General features: G+C 33.2%; 3 protein-coding genes across 5 annotated transcripts in view; 2 read left to right on the forward strand and 1 right to left on the reverse strand.

Moving 5' to 3' along the window:
- Treh (Trehalase) overlaps window positions 1–10,356 on the forward strand; it is a 63,685-nt gene extending 53,329 nt beyond the window's left edge. For both annotated transcript variants that reach the window (XM_065359607.1, XM_065359608.1), the window contains exons 4-6: window positions 2,621–3,174; window positions 7,776–8,034; window positions 8,397–10,356. In XM_065359607.1, the coding sequence (XP_065215679.1) occupies window positions 2,621–3,174; window positions 7,776–8,018 (797 nt within the window). In that variant the 3' untranslated portion in view covers window positions 8,019–8,034; window positions 8,397–10,356. The remainder of the gene's footprint in view (window positions 1–2,620; window positions 3,175–7,775; window positions 8,035–8,396) is intronic.
- Window positions 10,357–11,226: 870 nt separating this feature from the next.
- LOC135842248 (oxysterol-binding protein-related protein 11-like) lies at window positions 11,227–12,717 on the forward strand. Of its 2 annotated transcripts, none has more exons than XM_065359610.1 (4): window positions 11,227–11,601; window positions 11,726–11,935; window positions 12,006–12,183; window positions 12,265–12,717. In XM_065359610.1, the coding sequence occupies exons 1-4, from the start codon at window positions 11,371–11,373 to the stop codon at window positions 12,459–12,461; spliced, it is 816 nt and encodes a 271-aa protein (XP_065215682.1). In that variant the 5' UTR covers window positions 11,227–11,370; the 3' UTR covers window positions 12,462–12,717. The 2 variants fall into 2 exon arrangements, with proteins under 2 accessions (XP_065215682.1, XP_065215683.1); XM_065359611.1 differs by having other exon boundaries at window positions 11,407–11,606.
- A 534-nt stretch (window positions 12,718–13,251) lies between these two features.
- LOC135843377 (uncharacterized) lies at window positions 13,252–15,780 on the reverse strand. The gene is made up of 5 exons (XM_065361244.1): window positions 15,675–15,780; window positions 15,371–15,585; window positions 14,679–15,315; window positions 14,174–14,413; window positions 13,252–13,959 (listed from the first exon to the last, which is right to left on the reverse strand). Exons 1-5 carry the CDS (start codon window positions 15,778–15,780, stop codon window positions 13,928–13,930), a joined length of 1,230 nt encoding a protein of 409 aa, XP_065217316.1. The 3' UTR covers window positions 13,252–13,927.
- Window positions 15,781–17,247: the final 1,467 nt, after the last annotated feature.

Consider the following 17,247-nt stretch of genomic DNA (forward strand, 5'->3'; position numbering starts at 1 on the left):
GGTCAAGAAATATTGAAAAATTTAAATCAAAACACAAAATTTGTCTAAAAAAAAGTACAGGAAGAAAAATGAAAATCTAAATTCAATTCCACTTCTTTTTCAACGAGAAACTGAAAAAAAAAACGTTTTAAATAGTTTTTTTGTTTGAAACACGGTTTTATTTTTCATTTGTTTAAAACATGTACAACTTTAATAAATAAGTTGATAACTAACTAGTTAGCTCATATTAAAAAAAAAAAGATTGTTTCTTTTTTATTTTAATTTCAACATGAGAAAGGCCCGCAAAATAAAAAATGGTTTTGATTTTTTTTTTAAATTTTGTTCGCTGTCTCAGGTGATCTTGCTCGTCTTTTGTTTTCTTTCGGGCTTTTCCCTCACTTTCTCCAAGGTTATCATTTCAATAGAACTAGGTTAGGTAATTCTACTTTCAAAATTTTTAGCATTTAATTCGATAAAATAAAATTTTGAATTTACCTACTTACTTATATTTTTATAAAAATATTTTTTTTTTAATTTTTGTTTTTTTTTTTAATTTTTGAAAATGGCTGACATTTTTTCTTCCGATTCGATCTATCAATTTTTTCATAGTAAGTACCTATCTCCAATTGAACTAAAATTTTGTTTCGTCATTTTTAGAACAAGGGCCAAAATTTCAACAACGTCACCGCGTTTACAGTGCGAACGAGGAATGAACGAATCGTTTACTCTTCGTTATTTTTAATTTCTATATTTACACGTTGTAACAGACAATTTTTCTTTCGAGTCTTTAATTTGATAAATTATCCACGAATATTCCCGAAACGCTCGGAAATTTCTGGTAATGACAAGTTCCATTATATTGAAATAAGTCGTGTGTAGAGTGTTCGACTCTCGGACTCTATATTAGTCTATTTGGTAGTTTGCTCGCGTACGAGTTCATAAGTAGTAAATAATGAAATTTAAAAAAAAAATCTGCGTGAACACAAATTAGGGCAGACTCTAAAATTGTCGCACTGATAGAATGATAATAACTATTTTTTCCAACATTCGTTTCAAAACAGGTGAGGTGATGGAGGCAGTAGGGTAATCAAAAACTCATTCAATGTCTTGATTATTCATTGTCAAGGAGTTAGAGAAGTGTAGAAATTCAAATTGTTTATTTTATGAATGGCTCCAAGGAGGCTGAATTTTTTAATGGAATATTTCCAATCTCAAATCAACTCCCTTAATGAATGAGTAACCTAAATTCAAGATACTTAATTATATAGGTACCTACTTACATTTTGATTTTTTTTTAAATTTTTTATTATTTTTTTTTATTTTTCGATCCATCTCATATTCATAGGTACGTACAATACAAACGTATTGTGGTTTTAAATTTGAGAAGAGTGCCTTCATTATTTAAATACTATGGAATACCTGTTTCTATGTATGAGTTTGAAATTGTTTAGTTCACATCGATGTTTCGTATATTCATGCCGCATATTACGATTACGATTAATTAAATAGAGTTACGCGCAAGGTCACCGTGCTACCGCACCACCTAATACTATAAGTATTATGCATAAGTATGTGTGTGTGTGTATTGGTACGTGTAAATTGTATACAAATTAAATGCAGTTCTTGATTACCGATGTGATTGCGCAATCGCCATTCGTTCGTAATAAAATGTTATACGACTATACGTTGTTTCGGGAATCTGAATTCTTCATTTGGTTAAATCAAAGCACCTACCTAACCTAGCCAATACCTAGTCTATCAAATCTTGTATAAAGTAACAAGAACCTGCAGTTTATAAACGTCGGTGTCGGTATTGTGCGTTAGTATGTATTTTGGTATAGAAGAATATAAATAAAGAGAAATAAAAATTCGCCGCTATGACGTGTGTGAGACGAAGACTGTACATCGCGGCGACGTGATGGTGGTGCGGTGTATATTTGGAAATTGTCTAAATTACTTGATAATTGAAGTAAGACCTGTAGTAACACTGATGTGGTTATCGTCAAGTGGCCAAGGTTAATAAAGTAAATTGTTATTCATGACTGTCAGCTTTATACGCTTTAACTAACGTCTTGCCTTCAGAAATTACAGGTTTCTTTTCCATACAAGCATACGATTTGCTCCCTGCTTCTGGGCTTACGACTATACTGTAAGAAAGTACCTATTCGAAGATGTGCCAAAAAATGACCATATAATGTCGCAAAGCGTTCTTCGAAGTATGTTCGTAGGTAAATTCAATTTTTGGTGAAAGGAACAGAGGGTGAGGGTAGGGTTCATCGAGTAAAACACTGATCATCGTAGGCGATTTGAAATCCTATCGAGTTTTCTCGAAATTTTCCGAATAAAATGTAAAATAATTTAACACGGTAATTAAACAGTTGGTATGCAATTTTAATTTCATTTCAGAACCGAATTACAAACCTTGAAAGAACATAGCTGCGCCGCCACTATGCCGGTGGTGCCAAATTTACCACACTATAGTACCTACCTATACCTTACCTATATAGTCTAAGTTAACATCGAGAGCTTTTTTTCTTCGGCCATATATGTACTTAGAATTATTGTAATTTAAGTACTAGGTACAACGCTGCGGAAGCAATTACTCACGTTGAATTTTTGTTTTGGTTTGTTTTTGTTACAGGAAATCTTACGAATATTAAAACATCGTACATAATTCCGGTCGATTTGAATTCCATGTTGTATTGGGACGCTCGTATCCTGAGTAATTTTTACTCGCTGCTGCAGAATCCCAATAAAACCATGAAATACGAGCAGATCGCCAAAGAGTGGCTGGAGGCGGTTGAACAAGTACTCTGGCACGAGGAAGTCGGCGCTTGGCTCGATTACGATATAATGGATGAAATAAAACGCGATTATTTTTATCCTACGAATATAGCCCCGTTATGGACCGGATGTTACCATAAAGAAAAACAGGAGTACTACGTGTCCAAGGTGTTGAAATACCTGGAAAGGACTCAGGTTATGAATAACCTGGGAGGTATTCCTACCACTTTGGAGCATTCCGGAGAGCAGTGGGATTTCCCGAATGCTTGGGCACCGCTGCAGCACATGATGATATTCGGGCTGGACAGTACCGGTGATTCGTGGGCTCAAGAGCTCGCCTATGAAATCGGATTACGATGGACTAGGTCTAATTGGCTCGCGTATAATAAGACTAAGACTATGATGGAAAAAGTAAGTAAATGTTTTCATCGATTAGTATTTTAAGTAGCGTTGTATACATGTAGTACTTGGAAAAAGTTGGAGAGGCCCTAAATTGCACTTGTTGAATTTTTTTTTGTTGAAAAAGTGGGCTTTCAAATACCTAGGTACCTACATTTTTCTTATTTTTGTCAAAAGAGCTAGATAACGACGGATCTGAGATTCAGTATAGATATAAATTTGGTGGTTTTGAAGGTTTACACGGTTAATTTATGATTATGGATTTCAACTGTTGAAATTTATCCACAAAACCGAGTAAAGTACCCAACATTTAAAAACTGCCAAATTCCATTCAATTTTAGGTCTGTCGTTATCTCGCTGGCAAGAAAACCCACCTGAAGCTATATCTACCTAAAATATTCTCAGTTTCTTCTAAGATTTTGAAATAGATGGTCCTTGCTGCAGGGCATTTTTTGCCCTCAAAATCACCAATCTACCCTCAAAATTCTTATTTTTTTCATAAACATTTGCCCTCGCTTCGCTCGGGCTATAACTTGTTATTTTCTGTTTCTCAAATTATTCATAACTGTGCTTGGAAAGTATTTTTTTGTTTAAACTTTTAGAAATGTCTGTGGTGGAAAAACTGACTTTTTACTTTAAAATTATTGCTGTTTTACTTCTTGAAGCTACAAATTTTGAAACCCTTTTGTTCTCGCTTCGTTCGGGCCAAAAAACCATTAATGAAATTTCGAAAAAGTTTAAATCAGTTCTTACTTCAAATTACATCTCGAGGAGGGGACAAAACTGGATTTTCAAGCATAATAAATCGAAATTAGTGGTAATTTTCTGAAAACCTTTCGTGATGTGTAGGTAATAATTTTATAAAAACAATGGTAAAATTACTGCTCAAGTAGAGCGAGAGCGAACATTTTTTGAAAGAATGGGTCCTAACAACGAAAAAAAGACCATTTTTGCATGCTAAAATTTTTACTCGTGAGTGGGGGGGCAATGACTCCCTTCGCCCCTCCCCCTGTATATGCCACTGTCTCTTTGCTACCTAGTGAAAATTGCTTTAAAAATGGCCTGCCTTGTTTTCACATCAAGTCAGACTTTCAAAAACTTGGAAAAATTTTTGATCAATTTCCAATAGAAATCTAATTTTGACTTTAAAACACTCGGGGAAATAATCATTGAATTTTTAGGAACTACCTACCAGCCTACCTATTAAAAGATATGTGTAATTTCAAACTCCATGGTCCAATCCTATCATTTTAGGGAAAGGGGGGGCGACTTTACAGTACCTGTAATAAAGGTTTTCAAAATTTTCTTATCAAAGGGGTTTAAAAAACATTATTTTTGATATAGGTATGAAATTGGATTCACTTAATACCTACTACCTACTATGTATTACTTTTTGGATTGGAATAAGAATTTTTCAGAAATGTTAGTTTCAGACAAGAATAGCAAAAGTTTTTGAAAATTCATAATTCAAGGAGTAAAGTAAAATTCCATCATTTTTGATGTGAGTTAAGTGAGTCAATTTCCTACCTTCTGAAATTTAAAAAGCGTGAAAAGTATGGGGAAAAAACAATTTTGCCTGAGCGGAGCGAGAGTGAAAATTTTCGGAAATAATTTCTAATTCAAGGAGTGAAATGAAATATTTTTTTTTTATTGCAAGAAATTCCAATTTAACGCCTCGGAAGTTCGAAAATTTAAGGAAATTGACGACTTGAGTTGAAAAAAATCATAATTGTCGCCTTCAATCTAAAACATATAGACATAATTCAAGTTTGGGGTTCTTTTCCATTTTTTATTAATTTATTATTGCATTTTCCCATCTTTTCGTATATTTCTTAAAATTGCCCAAGTATTGTCAGAAAGGAGGGGGAAGCTTGCTCTCTAGCCCCCACCTTTGACCCTGCATTAGAATATTTTGCTATTACAAATGATTAGAAATGTAGCGTGCAGTTACACTACTGACTGAGTACTCACCACTGTGTGAAGGTTCCTATTTTGAAATTTAAAAAATCATGATCTCCATGCTGCCTTTTATACCTATGCATTGATAAAAAATTTATAAAACTGAGTTTTAGAAAGTGATGCGAATCAATGTTTTTAGGTAGGTAGGTACTTTTTTCTCCACTTAAAGTGAGTAAGGCAGAAGGACACATTTTTTTTAAATCGTAAAATAATCACAACTGATGAAAATGAGTATATTTAGGGGGTCAGGGGTACCCAAAATGGTACGATTCAATTTTTAGAATCAATTTTTAAATATTTTAAGTTATTAGGTGATGTATAAAAATGAGGGAAAATAGTCCAGCAGTCAAAGTACGATTTGACCCGGACATAATAGGGATCAAAGTTTTTTTTTTTGCGAATATTGTCTAGGATGGTATGGTGAACAACATACCAAAGCCCCCGCCCCTACCCCCAGAGCTACCCCCCCCCCGTGGATCAAAGCCCCCAAAATCAGTTTTTTGTCAAAAGCTTTTGAAATGTTGACTTTTGAGTAAAATGAGCACTGATCATTTATTCTCCTCTTAAATATGTACCTATCAAATGAGCTATCAACCAACTCCCTAGCCCCAAGGGTGGTGACGTTACGACCCCTCAAAGTGATGTGATTTTAATAATTTCACATTTTATGTCGAGTTTGGGACTTGAAACCTGTTGTAATCGATCAAATAAAGTCAAACTTGGGGAATGGGATTCTTTTGGGACCTAAAGTTGACCCTTAGAGTGAGGAGGGTCTAATTTGAAAATTACAGAAAGGTCATTTTTTTGGAAGGCCATAATATGGTCCAAAATAGATGAAAATGGTGCAAAATCATATCAATAGTCAGTACTCCCATTATAATCAACATATCCAAATTTCAGCTTCCTAGGTCATCCCCACTCCATTTAAGGCGAATTACGGTGGAAAACCACCTCATTTTACCCCTATTTTCGGTTTTTCACTCCTTAAAAGAAGTGGGGATGACCTAAAAATCTGAAATTTGGATATGTTGATCACAATAGAAGTGCTGACTAAATGATATGATTTTGGATCATTTTCATCCATTTGGGACCATATTATGGCCTTCCAAAAAAATGACCTTTCTGTAATTTTCAAATTTGACCCTCCTCACTATAGGAGTCAACTCTAGGTCCTAAAAGAATCCCAGTTCCCAAGTTTGACTTTATTTGATCGATTACAACAGGTTCCAAGTCCCAAATTCATAAAAAATGTGAAATTATTAAAATCACATCACTTTGAGGGTTCGTAAAGTCACGCCCCTTGGGGCTAGGGAGTTGATTGATAGCTCATTTGATAGGTATTTAAGAGGAGATTAAATGATCAGTGCTCATTTTACTCAAAAGTCAACATTTCAGAAGTTTCTGACAAAAAAACTGATTTTGGGGGGCTTAATGTAGAATCGAGTTCACATTCAGTGACTCAGGTTGATGAGGTAGTTGTACCTATATCTCTTAGAATGAATTCCATTTTTTTTTTTTTTTTTTTTTTTTGCTAAAAAATGTATTATTTTAGTTTTTTAGACAGGAAACATAATCATGCTCGGAATGTAAAAAAAAAAAAACATTATCCGAGGTCCCAACCCCAACCCCTGGAGGATGCTAGGATTATAATCACAGGCTCTAAAATTATCATTTATATCGCTACAAATAAGTGCCGAAGGTCGACAAAAAAATTTGAAAAAAATCGACCCAACCCGATTTGCATAATATCTTACCCTGCTATACCTATTTCTATACCCACCTATGGTACTAAACTATTGTCCCAATTATTGTTGAAAAAATGGTCAGGTGATGCTAAAATCAAGGCGTTTAACGAGCGCTTGTGTAGGTCTAGGTACCTAGTTATACTGTATGATTCATTGTGTGATTTACAAGTGTGAGTTATTATAACCTTGTTGCTACTTATCATGTGTCATCGCTGTGATAACATCGGTTAACTATATCGTCTCTCGGAATTTTCGTATGCGACAAATTATCACAGCGATGTATTATAATTAACGCGTAGACAGCGTTAAAACCGCCGCGCCGCCGCCGCCGTCGATGAAGCTTTTGCAATGTAATTAATTGTCATTTCAACGGGTTTGGTACGAATGTAAAATATAATGATTTTTAATTGCTGCTGCTGAGACCTAGATTGCGAGAAATCAAAATCATATCGAAATTGGTTGGTAGCTATACGATTTATATGTACATTGTACTCTATTCGAGTTCTTGGAATTGTCAAATGTGCATTTAAATTAAAATTAGAATTTGGATAAATTGTTTTTTTAAGTTGGCATTAGCTTCTTTACCAATTTATAATGGTTTAAGTAATAGGAAGGGGACATTTTTCCTAGCTAAAACTACAAAACAAAAGAAAGAAAAAGAATTAAAAAAAAAAAAAAAAAAAAAACTTAGCTCACAGTTGAATACGGAATTAGTTAAGGGTTACATTCATCGTCATCATCAAAATTTAAAAATTCAAAAAATAAAAGCATTTAAGATTTCCTTTGGCTACACTCCACTAATATCTACCTTTACCTATTCGTAGTTCTGTGCTAAATACTGTGCTTACATGTTTACTTAATATTTTGTAGACTTTTTAAGTAATCATTTTTGTTTTTTAATGTTTACAGTATGATGCCAGCGTACCCGGTGGTCACGGAGGTGGCGGTGAATACGAAGTACAAATGGGTTTCGGATGGTCAAACGGTGTGATATTAGAATTACTAGATAAATACGGAGATCGTATGACATTGACTGATCAGTTTGAAACTGATGATAATGTTAAACCGATGAGCGAAGGCACGAAGATTACAAATACGCACTTTCTCACGATAACATCACTATTAGCATTACGTCTTGGACATGTGTTTTAATCGCTATATCATTTAGGTAAGATAATTGAATTTTCAATCTTCAATTATGCCTCACGTACTTTAGGAAATAGGTAAATTCATTTCAGCATTTAGTGGAAAATTTTTGGTTTGGATAAAAAAATCTGAAGAGTATCTAAAAATACTCCATCAGATCAAAATTTCAGATGCCATGAATTTCATTTTCAAATTTGGCTCATTTAGATAGGTACATCAACCTACCTCGAAAAATGAAAATTTGATGAAATCGAGTTACAGTGCTGAAGAATCTTCCTCGAATTTAAAATCTCTGAGATGCTGAACTGATTCAATATCTTGGATCCTGATTGATCCTGGTGATTTTAATTCGCATTAATTAATAGCTATTAAAAAATGTTTCAGGTGATATCAAAAAGTCTGAGAAAACGTGCAAAAGGACAGCTTAATTAATCACCATTTTCTCGTCGAAGTTACGTGTGTATTGGTGAAATACATATAAGGCTGAAACATTTTAAACCGAAGTTTATATTTTTAGTTTGTGTATTACCATTATTAGGTATAAAATTACAATCTTTTTTTTATCGCTAGCGTGCACTTCTGTTTTTTCGACTGTTTTTGTAAAATGCGTTGAAATTCATCGCAAAAATTACCAGTATCCCTAGTATTAATTATTGTATAAGTTTTTAGCAACGTTTGCATTTTATTTCTTGTTTTTTTTTCTTTTCTTTTTTTTTTGTAGCACATCTGCAAGATGTAAGCATATATTTTTTTCCTCAAATGTGATATTAACATTTATATTTTCAAATGCGAACGTTTCCTTCGAGACAACCACCGAAACGCAATGAATGAATTCGAATGAATGGTATTTCTCTTTTAGTGAATAGAAATAAAAAAAAACCGCGAACTGAATTAATTTCTTTCATAACGTAAATAATTATTTATTGAAAATGTTATGTATATTTTATTTATTACCTATCGTGTACAGTTTTCTCTGTTTTTTTTTCCTTTGTCAATTTACTTAATCAGTTATGTGTAAATTGAGTAGATGTCACATCACATTCAATTTTTTTTTAGTTTTTTTCATTTATCATTTCTCTTTCTCTTTTGTTTTGTAAAAATATGTATGTTTGTTTTACGCGTTTAATCGTATTAACTATGTAGTTTGTCGAATGATACTCTTTTTTTTTTTTTTTTTTTTTTTTTTTTTTTTACGAATTATTGAAGCGAAACCGTTACCTACCCAATTCTGAAAAGACTACAAAAAACAATTCGATACTCTTAAGCGAAAAATTGTGCTCATGCCATAATCGCAAAGTGTATACACGCGTTAATTGACGCAAATTCTTTTGAATTTTTGGCAACATTTGTTACCTAGAGTTGAACTTTGACATTGTTACTCGAGTCAATACGTATGATTTCGTTGAACTGCGAGAATACGAGATCTATTTTTATTATTAGCTCGTTGTACCTGCGAGACATGCGACGGTTTCGCTACAAATTTATCACCTATAATTTTCTTCTATTTTATTTTTTTCCCCTCATCTTCTCTTTTTCTCTCTACCACGTAATGTACGTTTATTATTTGCTATACTGTTGAAGCGACAAAAATCATGATTGAAGTTCCTTCTTACTTTCATACCCATGAAGGCTTTTCAAATGGCACCGGATGTAGCTCTCATTTCATCGTGTTGAACGCGCACATCATTTTTTATTTTTAGTCCAGTGGTGCAACGATTATAATCGATGCTACATCGATCATTTCGCCCCAAAATAATGGATTAATCGGGCAGAAATTTTGCTATTCTGTTATTGATTGGAATAAAGTTACGTCATCAATTATTTTTGAACAATTATGTGAACTGTTTTTTATTTTCGTTTTTTTTTTGCTCAAAAAATCATGGCGATGAAAGAATTTAAGGGAGAAATGGAATATAAAGCTTTTCATAAGAAATTAATACCTACTATAAATGAAAAAATAAAATCAACTCTTGAAGTAGGTACCTAATTAGAAAAATTATGCAAAGGTCCAATTAATCGCATTGCGGACGATTATACTAAATAATCGACGAATATATTAATCTGTTATAGTCGATTAAAACAATTGTAATCGTTGCACCTCTGTTTTAGTCACACACATTCGTTCACTACATAAAATAATTACCTGCGTAGATTTTATATAAAGATATTCGTGTTTACGTACAATTTTGCGTGTAACATCGAAATGTATAGATATTATAATATGTATTCGTTTTAGTAATTTTTTTTTGTTGATCGTATTTTTACGTATTCCAATGCTACAGTGTTGAAACATTCTTAAAATTTGTACTACGTACCTTGAAAATATAAAATTTTTCCAACCGAGTATTATTTTGTGAGCGTGTTGTGATCATTGTGATGATAGGTAGGTGTGTGCAATGCAATTGTCAGTCAATTGTCAGTCACTCAATCGAAGAGAATACTGATAACTTGAAAAACATATTATCCATTTCAATTGCGGAATTGAATTTTAAAAGTTTAAAAATTTCAATATTTTCCAAAGTGAGCATACGTCAGTCAATATTAACGATGAATTCAAAATTTGTAAAGAGTATTGCATTTTTGATTTTATTAGTATACGTATATGCGTAGGTAGGTAGGCCCTACATCTCTACCCTCTACCTACAGTATCTCTACCTTGCAAGTTGCAGGGATGTAGACTTTTTTGCGATTTTTCTAGCTCAACCTCAAAGTCGTCAATAATTGGTTTGGGTCGAGAATTTTTTCCCTCAATTTCGGATTTAATAAATTTAAAGAACTTTAAATTCAACATTTCATTTTACATTTGAGATTCCAAACGCCATTGATAATGATCAGTCAGATCAGTGTCTCATGTCTGTCTATTTCGAAATTTTCGAATGTTTTCAATTTTTTAACTTTGAACTTTGAAGTTCTTGGACCCAATTCTGACTTCAATTTTTTTTAAATTCAAAATTGACACCTTATCTCGTAAGGAAAGAAAAACAACTGAACTATGTCTAGGGCTAGGGTACTATAATTTTTTGAATTTTTAAAAATTCTTATAAGTATTACTCATTACTCCCAATTGCAACCCATTCACCTGAATGCCTGCGAGCTGACAAAATTAATAAATAATTAATAAAAATAAAAAATATACTTTGTATGTTTATTTTTATGGACAACTGCAGCGCTAGTATCTGCCAGTATCTCATTTTCATTGTTTGTGTTTGTGTTTGTAGTTGTTATCAGCAAAGGCGAAAAAAACTTAGAAGCTGCGAAAGAGTTTTGATCTTAGTGATTCGCTTGTTTAATTAATAATTTTGCCATTACAGATGTTGTACCGTGTTGAATAATATTGAAAAAAGATGTTTCCTGTAAAATGATGTCTAAGAAAAAAAAGAAGTCGTCGAAAAAAGAAAAACACATTAATTTTGAACCTAGTTCCGCATCCTTAGATTCTCATTACAGCACTAGAGATAGTAGCATCTCATCTGAAATCATGAATCAAAGGTTTTCTGGACAGTTATCAAAATATACGAATGTTGTTAAAGGATGGCAGTATCGATGGTTTTCGCTAGATCCAAATACCGGAATGTTGCATTATTATCTGGTAAGGTAAGATTGATGTGTTAGAATATTCACAAAATGTTGAAACTCCACCTACAGCTCAACTTGGTCCATTCGATGATACGTGTGGTAAAAAAAAGTTGATATTGTTTTTTTGTATTTTTCAGTCCGAAAGTGAAAGTTCTGGTAATCCAAGAGCTGGTGTCCATTTACAAGGAGCTTTAATTTGTCCGAGTGATGAAGATTCACACACATTCACTGTAAATTCTTCCTCTGGCGAGGTATACAAGCTGAGAGCTACAGATGCTCGTGCTAGACAAGAATGGGTGAACAGACTAAGATCCGTCGCCGAACATCACTCATTTAATTTGACCAAAGTGCGTTCAATGAAGATCTTCGGTATTACTTACATAGATGCAGAGATTAATTTTAAATGTACTCTTTCAGTATATTGCTCCTCAAGATTGCGTAGAAATTTCATTACATTCTGGTGTTTTTGTGCACGGTAGTCACATACATTCTCCCGCCACAACGGAGTCATTTTCTTCAGCCAAAGAACATCTTGCTGAAGCCGAACAAAAATATGTCAAAATGTGTAAAGCCATCGAAGTTCTCCCTTCTCAAGGTAAATCAGTGTTGTACATGATTTATTCTATCAAAAATTGACGAATATGCTCATCTGAAAAGTGTATTTTGTTACTAACAGGTTCCCTTACTTGCATCGATCCGCATTTGTTGGTATTAAAATCGTATTCTCAATCATTAATTACTTCGTTGAGAGATTGCGTAGATATCTTGCAACGTACATTTGCTGCAGATTGTGGATTTCGCTCGGTGTCCGGTACATCAGATGTGAAACAAGCCACTGGTGCAACGTTTGTTTCTCACATAAAGAAAAAATAATGGAAAGTACAATTTTCGTCATGCTTCCAGAATTTCTTCATATGCTATATTATTATTTATATGAACGTAACGAAGTATTAACCGTTACAGAATTATTTTTTATGCGCGTGTTATGTTACCCTACGGTCTATCTGTAATCATGTTATTCATATTTGGTTTTTGTGTTAGGTGCAATTATTTGAAAACATTATGTTTCCATCGACGATAGCCCGTTATTATTATTGTTGAAGTATTACATAATAAATTTCTAAACTAATTTTTATCTCTGAAATTATTGCCCACTTCAAGAAGTCATGTCTACTATACCTATACGATAATTGATAAGTATATAGAAATGTACATAAATGTCGAATAGATAACATCAATCCTGCCAGCTTCAACTTCAAGTGCCTTCTGAGGCAATCACTCATAAGCTAATAATGACAATGAAATTACGACTACAGCTCAACAGTGATCAATGATCATGCATTGACAGCGCTCATACGTAGTGTACATTCAATTTTTAACTATGTCTTCCTCTTGTTATTCCACTTAATTTCTCGTAGAAATTATAAATTGAATGAAATTCAACTCAGATTCTGTGTGGGTATCTAAAAACTGCCGAAATGACGAATTTACATTCTTTTATGAACAATTTTTCCACTCTCTTCTGAACAAAACCATCTAACCAACTGAAAAAAATGGTTATAATCAAATGGACGGCCAATTAGACTGGTAGGTTCATCAACGAAATCCTGAACGTCATGTCACTTTATAAAACATTAATACAACGCAATAAAAACACTGAAAATTCGCAAAAATCATTCTACTAGTCAAAAGAAAAAATTTTCTATTCAATAATAATACTTAATAATGTTTGAAATATCACAATTAAAATGGCGATATGGTATTGAAATCGTTGTATAGCACAGTGAGACCAGAATAAATACTTCACTGAGAAGTAGGAAAGGCCATTACCTAATATTTAATTAAATTTACTTTGTTTCATTCATTTTTTGCTATGTTTTTTTCGTTCTGTCCTTTTCAAATAATAATTTAAAAAAAACAAAACAGTTCAGTGGGTAGGTAAAGTACTTAACTTGATAATAAATAAAAATAAAATGCATCCGACATCGTAGCATCGTACACTTCATTGAATTGAACGTTTGAAAAAAATGTGTAGATACCTACTTAATTGAATGGTTTAACTTTAACTCAGATATACCTACAAAATTGCAATTTTACAATATCAGAAATGCTGAGGCCCATGATGTATTTCATTGTTAATATGTAAAAATCAGGTGGTAAGGTACCTATATGCCAAAACATTCATATTATTTACACATGCACAAAACTTTTGCAATAATTGATAAGGATATTATTATAAACACAAAAACATACACTGAATTAATACTTTTTATCACTAAATATTCAAGAGTAACTGTATAGTTGATTGAAAAATGGTATTTCATCCAAGAATGCTGTTTTTAGTTTGGATTTGAAGTTGGAGTTGCAGCATCTGACAACAAGAAAAAAGTAAATATCAATTAAGGATTATCAATTCAGAATGTGGATGTTGTTCTGTTGTAGGTATAGGATCTTCAATAATATCGTAGGGCAGTTAGCGAGAATTTTCGCGAAAAAAAATATGTTGGAACACATCGATCAATGTCTCCAACCCATTTATAATTCTCGCCAGCTATGCCCAATAAGGTACCCATCTACCTACTTACCTAAATTATCCGAATTTCGCCTGACATAATTCACATAAACGTAAGCCCCACCAATACTCAATACGATCAAAACTATCATAACTGATACTGCTGAAACGATGAAAGCTGTACTAGAACCAGAATCAGAAATTTTTGATTCTGCGTTTAAAATTGATTGCCAACTGTAATCTCTATTTTGGCACTGTTTTCTCAATTCCTTGGCTCTGGATAATGTGTAACCGGATTCTCGACACAATGCATCTGCAACAATATGACATGTGAAATTTGTTACCAGCAAAAATTAATTACTTAATTGGAAACTGGTATGTTAAAGTTGTAAAGATTTTGTAAAATCTTGGTATCCATATTTACTCCTACATATGTATTGAATGAACGAATGAAAAAATTGGGATACTGCATCTCAAGTAGGAATAGGTATAGGTACCTAATTGAATCAGATCAACGTTGTACCTATCAATCAATGAATCATGCTCTAAACACACATTAGGCATGTATTTTCACTCACCGTTTACAACTGCATTGTTGCACCTGAATTTGCCAATAAATTCAAAATTTCCGTCGGTTTCAGCTTTTAAAAATGATACCCACTCTTTTAGTCTCAAACATTCGCAATTCCGATGTCGAGATCCCATACCAGAGTAATCGACGTTCAACTTTCGCAAATCGCACAAAGGCGCAATATCCTCTACCGTGAATTCATACAAGGGATTTTTCGATAAATCCAGTTCTTTTAGAGGTGGCGAAGGCCTGCTCAACAGCGGCATTTCGAATAAACGATTATTCGAGAAATCAAGTACTTCGAGTTCAGTGCAGCGTCGAAGATCGTACTTCGTATAGTCTTGATTAACCAATTTGAGATGTTTAAGCGACGCAGGTAATTTCCAAATGTGACGTTGCGTGTTCAAACCAGTGTCGTTGATTTCCAACCGTCTCAGTCCGTTTACATTGAATAAATTATTTCTCATTTTATCCCATTTGATCGGATCGCTTACGACGTCGTATGGAAAACTGAGATTTCTCGTAGCTAGCAATAACGATTCCAGACGAGTAGAGTACTTGAAGGTATCTTCTGCTTTAATTTTCAACGCACCCAGCGAATATTTACCATCCTTGGACGAATATCCCACTTTTATATCAAACAGCTGTAAGTAAAATGCAAACGTTAGAGACACAAATACACTAATTCGGTATCATTACCAATATTTTTATATCGTAAAAGCTGTTCACTTTTGCGTTTTTCAACGTTTTCCACGTTTTATCATCTCCTATTTCAAAAGCTTCCACAGCATCGTGTGGTTGAATTAGGCAATTGTAATAATTGGAACCCCACGACTGACGTTCTGTGCAATTCAAAGGTTTGAAATTTTTCTCAGCCGCTTCTATTGCCACATCGAAGAGAAAAAGACATAACCCTAACCAATTGAGAAAAACATTGGTTGAAAATAAATAAGAGGAAAACATTATCATAAGTAGGTACCTGTATGATTATTCGCAAACTCACCTGCTGAAATGAGAAGGTTCATCTTGAAATGACGGTCGATTATCGATCCTACGAACAATTGTTTGGATAAATTATCAGCAAATAAACTGATAAGTACGTAATGCATAACTCAAACAGGGTAGCTTATTTATTTGTACATTTTTTTATAAGTTGATATCACAACAATACGAGCACAGTGAGCACACGAAGAGTGCAATGGGTTTACTGAAATTATTGGGCAGCCTACAATTTCTTAAAATACCTATTATACGTGAAAAAATAAACTATTCTTCTTTCTCATAAAAAGTTTTTAGAACTCTCAAAAATTGCCAATTTTTTACAATTTTTAGCAAATCAAATATTTTTGAATTCCCAATCTTTTTAAATTTTAGTCAATAGATAACTTTGTTCATTTTTCAAAGTACTAGCGATCCCCATGGTCAAAATTAGATTTTATGGCTCCTAGATTTAGAAAACGTATTTTACCCCTTCAATTTTCAAGATAGGCAACTTGTTTATCTTACAAGTTTTTTTTTACTCGTGAACTCGGTAAAATCCATAGATATCTGAAGTATGTACTACACCATTCCCCGGACACCATGATTTCATATGTTCATTCTTTTGGATTTTCTCAACTCGGCACAATTGCAGGTATACATATAAGTAATTGTGTATTTAGATGCCATGCAAAAAAAAACTAGAAAAAAAGGTACGCTTAATAAAAATGTTGGAAAATTTTATTACAGAGAAAGCAACAAACATACCTTATGATAATTTTGAATGATCAACTTATTCAAGTAAGTACAGTACATGTAAATAAGTATAAGCAAAGGTCAAATGAGATTAAGACATGCAATTCAGTATTATCATACCTTGTTATAAGCTAAGATGAAAATTACCTATTTTCTACAATAATTAATTACCTACAAAAATATAAACAGTTCTTTCTACAATTTTTCACAATATCTTGTATTATTCTTTTATGAAGGCTACTTCACTTTTGGCGAAACCATTGCCATGTCTTCGAGCTTTAAATTGACTTCCCCAATTGTGCTACTTCTTCCTGTCAAACAATGCTCCCTCCGAAGGAAAGCTTCATTCAAGGAATACTTTTCACCTAACACTTCTGAGCACTTCACATCTGAAATGATAAATAATGTTTTAAGGTTATTCCCCGTAATGCTTAGGTCTAGGTAATACCAAGGGTTTAATCCTTAAACGCCCAGGTGCATCCTAAAATGCGAAGTAAAAATGCTTTCAATATCTTGAATTAGATCAACACAAGTTTCACTATGACTCACAGTCTCCCCCCCCCCCGTTAAAATCATTTCGGAAATGATGTGCTTATTTATTTTGATTATCCTCCAAATCCGAAAAGGCAAAAAATCTTATTGGGTCAATTCTGGAACTGTATGATGTGGTTTTATTGGGTTTTATTCGATGTAATGAATGAGTGAAAGCATACTTTGGATACCACCTCACCTCTTTTTGGGGAACATTTTTTGACAGAAGTTGGAATAAAATACGAGGACCAATGCTCCTTTTTTGGATGAACACATTGGTTGTTGAGCTTTCATAAAATGAAATCAGGATT

Source organism: Planococcus citri, chromosome 4, assembly GCF_950023065.1.
Source record: "Planococcus citri chromosome 4, ihPlaCitr1.1, whole genome shotgun sequence".
Taxonomy (NCBI): Eukaryota; Metazoa; Arthropoda; class Insecta; order Hemiptera; family Pseudococcidae; genus Planococcus; species Planococcus citri.

Coding starts and splice junctions, on each gene's coding strand:
- LOC135842248 (XM_065359610.1), top strand. CDS start 11,371: ATGATGTCTAAGAAAAAAAAGAAGTCGTCGAAAAAAGAAAAACACATT. Junction 11,602..11,725: donor GAATGTTGCATTATTATCTG/GTAAGGTAAGAT, acceptor TGTATTTTTCAG/TCCGAAAGTGAAAGTTCTGG. Junction 12,184..12,264: donor CGAAGTTCTCCCTTCTCAAG/GTAAATCAGTGT, acceptor TGTTACTAACAG/GTTCCCTTACTTGCATCGAT.
- LOC135843377 (XM_065361244.1), bottom strand. CDS start 15,780: ATGCATTACGTACTTATCAGTTTATTTGCTGATAATTTATCCAAACAA. Junction 15,586..15,674: donor GAACCTTCTCATTTCAGCAG/GTGAGTTTGCGA, acceptor TCAATTGGTTAG/GGTTATGTCTTTTTCTCTTC. Junction 15,316..15,370: donor TTTACGATATAAAAATATTG/GTAATGATACCG, acceptor TTTTACTTACAG/CTGTTTGATATAAAAGTGGG.